Genomic DNA, 5,221 nt, shown 5'->3' on the forward strand with positions numbered 1-5,221 from the left:
GACGAGGACCTCCAATTCTGCTACGACGTCCTTCAGTCCGTGTCGCGCTCCTTCGCGCTTGTGATCATGCAGCTGCGCGAGGAGCTCCGCGACGCGGTGTGCGTCTTCTACCTCGTGCTGCGCGCCCTCGACACGGTGGAGGACGACATGAGCCTCGCGGTCGACTTGAAGCTGCGCGAGCTGCCGGTCTTCCACGAGCACCTGCGCGACCCCTCGTGGCGCATGTGCGGCGTCGGCGCCGGCCGCGAGCGCGAGCTGCTGGAGCGCTTTCCGCACGTCACGCGCGTCTACGCCCGGCTCGGCAAGGCGTACCAGGACGTCATCACCGACATCTGCGCGCGTATGGCCTCCGGCATGTGTGAGTTCCTGACGCGCCGCGTCGAGTCGCGTGCGGACTACGACTTGTACTGCCACTACGTCGCCGGCCTCGTCGGCCACGGCCTCACGCGCCTGTACGTGTCGGGCGGCTTCGAGGACCCGAACCTCGCCGACGACCTGACGAACGCCAACCACATGGGGCTGTTCCTGCAGAAGACGAACATCATCCGCGACTTCTACGAGGACATATGCGAGAGCCCGCCACGCATCTTCTGGCCGCGCGAGATATGGGCGCAGTACACGGACGACCTGCACGCCTTCAAGGAGGAGGCGCACGAGGCGAAGGCGCTCGAGTGCCTTAACGCGATGGTGGCCGACGCGCTGGTGCACGTGCCGCACGTCATCGAGTACATGGCCGCGCTGCGCGACCCGTCGGTGTTTGCCTTCTGCGCCATCCCGCAGCTCATGGCGATGGCGACGCTTGCGCTGGTGTTCAACAACCGTAATGTCTTCCACAGCAAGGTTAAGCTTACGAGGGGGTCCACGTGCAGCATCATTCTGTACTCGACGCAGCTGCAGTCGGCGATGCAGACGATGCGGACACAAGCGCAGAACCTTCTCGCGCGCACCGGCCCCGACGATGTGTGCTACGACAAAATCGCGGAACTCGTGGGCGAGGCGGTGCGGGCCGTCGATGCGCACCTGCAGCCAGAGACCGACGGCGTGGCGCGCTCGATGCTGACGCGGTACCCCGCGCTGGGCGGCCGCCTGCTGTACACGCTCATTGACAACGTCGTTGGCTACCTTGGGAAGTAGATCTGGGGGCATACCGGGGCTCTCTCTCTCTGCGTTAAGTATATCTCTAAAAGCAAAGCAAATATATTTATATATTTATATATATATGTTCCAAGTACGAAAGTGGGTATATATTTCTAGAAAGATAAGTGGCTTGTGTCGCATGATTTTGAAGAGAGCCCTTATCACGCAACAAAGCGAAGGGAACTCAAAGAGAAGATGAGAGGAGGCAACAATCAAAAGGACCAAAACCCGTCTCTCTTTCCTTGGCGTCTGCACGTTAGGAACGACCAGGGACGAGGCACCCACGCACTCTTTTGCTTTCCTTGTTTTCATCCTTTGCTTTTTTTTTTCTTTATCATTATCATTATTATAACGATAGTGGGAGTTGTTATGTGTTGAATAAGTTGCCGTACTGAGCGGCGCATGTTTGCTACGTTCCCGTCAGCCCTTCCGTGCAGCATTTATCTATTGGGGGCTCATCCTAATACACAAACAGACACACACACACGTATATATGTGCTGGGTCTATGTAGTGGAAGCACACGGTCTCCTGCGCCATGCATTCTTTTTTTCCCTCGTGTCTTGTTTTTGTTTTTGTCCTTTTGCTCCTTCTGCTCTGCCCGTGGCCCTGCTGTTGCTGGTCGTTCCGCTGCCAGTGCTGCAGAACCGCTAGGATGAACTCCCTGGGTGAACAATTTCAGTGCGTCGTCCTCCTCGCTAGCGGCCCCGCAGATGAGGCAGACGTGGCAACGGCGTACTGCGTCGCAGCCGTCATGCCAACAACGGGAGCGGTGCCGCTGGCAGACGAGGTTGCAGGGCGTATCGACGGCTTCTGCGCGGTGCACAGTGTTCCATCCGCCGATTGGGGGCACCACACGGCGGAACTCGTCGCGGCCGCCAAGGGCAAGGCACTGAAGCATGTTAACGTGCTGCGTTGCGAGTCGAGCGAACTCGCCGCCACGAGAAAACTACTGCTGGCGCAACGGAACCCTACGCTTCTGCTGCTGGACATCACCTGCGACAAGGCAGTGCCGTGCAACGGCGGTAACGACGATGACGACGGCGGTAGGACGCATGAAAGGTGGCGCTGGCTGCGGCCCACGCCGAGTTGTCACGCCGAGCTCTCCAACGGTGTGCGTGGCGCACATGTGTACTTCCCGGTGGCGATGCGTTGTTCGTATCCTCTCTTTCGTGTGGGGGCGCCGCCGCCACTACCGCCGTGGACTGCGGTGGCTGTGACGCTCGAAGGACTGCTGCGCGAGGTAGGCTACAAAGTGGGTCGTTTACCTAAGTACGGATCTTGACGGGGCCACAGGGATGCGTTGGGGCAGGTGCCGGCAGGATGCCTTGTGCGCGTGCAAGCCTCTCTGTGTAATGTGTGTGGTTGGCGCCGCTGCAGCAGTCTGAAGCATACATATGTGTGCATATACATATAGACATATGCATTCAGATACAAGAGGGACTGGCATGCACTGCACAGGTTGCGTAAAAGAGTAAAATTCGTAGAGAGGGCACTCATTGCGCGGTACTAAAGACCCCCCGAATCGGTGCCTCTTCCCCCGTGGCGGAAGTGATGGGCAGGCGGACACGGGGACCATGTTCTTGCCTCTTCATAGCCCCTCGCTGTCAAAGCTAAGTTCATGCATGCCGTATGAAGTGCGGAAGGAGCTATGCACTTTGCATGAAGCCTTTGTAAACGATGATGATGCTGCAAGTACGCGGCAGCAGATCTCAATGCGACGACGCCGTTCCGCAAGGGAATTGATGCCTTCCCACGCGCAGGCGTCACCGTTCCCATCCCCCGCGTTACACGCCGGCCGTCTGCTGAAGCCGAGCGCGCTGATGCTCCCACTACGTTACACACACCGTGGGTTTGTCGTTACCCTCGAGGAAACGCTTTTCTCACCTCTTGCCAGACGGAGCACCGAGTCAGTGTTGCGCGACGCAGCTGCGTGCCTGCTTGGAAACCCTTTCGCTGGCCGCTTCTTCCGAGACACCCCCCCGCGAGGCTCTCCTCGACGTCTTTGCGCACAGCGGGATATGTTTCCCTGCTGCTGGAGCAGGGCTCGGTGGCGCTGTCGCTGCGACCAGCTCGCCGGCTGCTCGGTGACATGCGACGGTGTGGGTGCAGTCGCGGCCGCGGCGTTGACGGTCTCGCTGCTCTCAGCACGGCACCAGGCGGGCGCCACGGCTATAGCGAAGCCGCGGCTAAATGCAACAACGGCGACGGTGGCGAATGCGAAATCTCCCTGCATTGGCAACTCAGCCACAACGCGCACGTCGTCGACGTGCTTCTTCCCACCGCGATCTGCTGCACATCGTCAGCGCCCGGTGCGGAGGCGTGCGACGGCTCGCAGAGCCAAGCGCTGCACTCGAGTCTGTCGGACAGCCGCAGGGACGAGGTTCGGCGGCGAAAGTTGTACACCAGCAGGCTGGATTCCCGCACAACGGGGCGTCAATTGCACTTTTTTTTTGGATGCGTCAGGGCATGTTTTACGCCTCCGACTCTGCGCCCCGTGTCGTGGTCACACTACGCACGGCCTTGTCGACTACGCCACTGCCGCGGGGGCGGAGCGGCTACCTTTGCGCGGTGGGGAGCAACTGGGCTCCTCATCGCTGCGCATCGGCAGGGCGGAGCAGCCGACGCAGCAAAATAACCAGCAGCAGGTCATCTCCAGCTGCCGCTGAGCGTGCAGGCGTGCCGACCCCCTCCTCGACATGAAGCATCGCCAGCCAGTAGGTCGCAAGAAAACTTGAAGTGGGCGGCCGGATGGAAATCAACACACGAGTTAGTGCTGATGTTGGGGCGCATGCTGCCGTCAGTATGCCCTGCATAAGGAAAAAGAAAGGGACAGTCCTTATCCACCACCCATCGCATAGCACACTTCATAAATCAATGCACCGCATGCCACTATCCTCATTTTTCTCTAGCTATGACTTTTGTTCTTTCCGTATGGCATTGCGAATCTATAAAGCTCCACTCAGGCAGCCCCACCCTCACAACAGCGGCAACGGTAAGGCAAACGAAGGGAAAGGGGAAAATATTGGCAATTGCGTTGGGGAATTAGCCCATCCTCTCGGTTTAAATTCGTGGTCCAAAAGGGGAGTAATAAGTGAGACCGACAACGTACGCCGGAGGTTACGCCAGGCAAGTGTCGCAACGATCTGTGCACCTGTCACATACAAAGATAAAAAGGAAATAGCGTGCCGTATCTTTTAATTTGGCATGGGTTGGTAAAGCCGTGCTTGTGGGAAACGCACTCCGTGTGGAGATAGAGGGCCCAATCTTGTTCACTGAGGATGATATGCCATGCCCCTTACACCACACCCGTACCGACAGTGTGCACGTGTTGCTGACGTCAGCACCGACTTTACTTCATTCGCCCCACGCATACGTCAGAGGGACGCCAGTGTGGGGCCCTGCTGGTGGCGATCTTGGAAGATTTATGACAGAAATGTGAAACATAACTGCAATTACAACCGTGGCATGCCCGATGGGTGAGTGGAAAGGCATCAGACCGTTTATCAAGTTCCTTTTCACCTTTACAGATTGGTCGCTTGTCTTGTTGGTTGATCGGTCTGTTTCGCTTATACAATGCTCCGCAATCCTTTCCTCAGCACGCCCGCGTGCTCTATGTCGTCCATATTCCCATCCCATCACCATTCTCCGCTGACTGCGGTGCCTGCAACCCCACAGGATGGCTGTGGTTGGTGTGTGTTCTGCGTGACGCGCTGCTGCTACTGGTGGCACTCACCCGCCCACCCCCACTGCTGCAGCTGCCTGGTGCATTCTCTCCTCTCACTCTCTTTCCGCCACAGTAGCGCATCGGCCATGGCACACCGCCGCCTACGGGGCACAGCTCGTGCTTGTGCCTGCTGTCTCTTTCTCCTAGCGATTATGATTGGCTTCCAACAAATGAATGCCAGATATTCGTTTCTGGTCGGTGAGTGCCCATTTGACGAAGCACCACAAGATCCTGTCGCCGAGCCACGGACCTACCCTACAGCATTTGACAACCATTCTCTGCAGTACGTCCCACGCAGTGTTGTGCGCACGTGGGGGGAGCGTGATTTCCTCGTTGTGCTCGCCATCCCGTCCATCGAG

General features: G+C 58.2%; 4 protein-coding genes across 4 annotated transcripts; all 4 read left to right on the top strand.

Annotated features, from left to right (window-relative positions):
- Positions 1-66: 66 nt before the first annotated feature.
- DQ04_11011000 (farnesyltransferase) lies at positions 67-1,134 on the top strand (the record flags this gene model as incomplete). The annotated part of the gene is made up of 1 exon (XM_009316418.1): positions 67-1,134. One exon carries the CDS (start codon positions 67-69, stop codon positions 1,132-1,134), a length of 1,068 nt encoding a protein of 355 aa, XP_009314693.1.
- A 656-nt stretch (positions 1,135-1,790) lies between these two features.
- On the top strand, positions 1,791-2,420 carry DQ04_11011010 (hypothetical protein; the record flags this gene model as incomplete). The annotated part of the gene is made up of 1 exon (XM_009316419.1): positions 1,791-2,420. One exon carries the CDS (start codon positions 1,791-1,793, stop codon positions 2,418-2,420), a length of 630 nt encoding a protein of 209 aa, XP_009314694.1.
- A 292-nt stretch (positions 2,421-2,712) lies between these two features.
- On the top strand, positions 2,713-3,804 carry DQ04_11011020 (hypothetical protein; the record flags this gene model as incomplete). The annotated part of the gene is made up of 1 exon (XM_009316420.1): positions 2,713-3,804. The coding sequence occupies one exon, from the start codon at positions 2,713-2,715 to the stop codon at positions 3,802-3,804; it is 1,092 nt and encodes a 363-aa protein (XP_009314695.1).
- A 907-nt stretch (positions 3,805-4,711) lies between these two features.
- Positions 4,712-5,221, top strand: DQ04_11011030 (hypothetical protein; the record flags this gene model as incomplete). The annotated part of the gene is made up of 1 exon (XM_009316421.1): positions 4,712-5,221. A coding segment is annotated over one exon (510 nt), but the record flags the coding sequence as incomplete, so codon positions are not given.

Source organism: Trypanosoma grayi (genome assembly GCF_000691245.1).
Source record: "Trypanosoma grayi strain ANR4 Tgr_1101_V1, whole genome shotgun sequence".
In the NCBI taxonomy this organism is placed as follows: domain Eukaryota; phylum Euglenozoa; class Kinetoplastea; order Trypanosomatida; family Trypanosomatidae; genus Trypanosoma; species Trypanosoma grayi.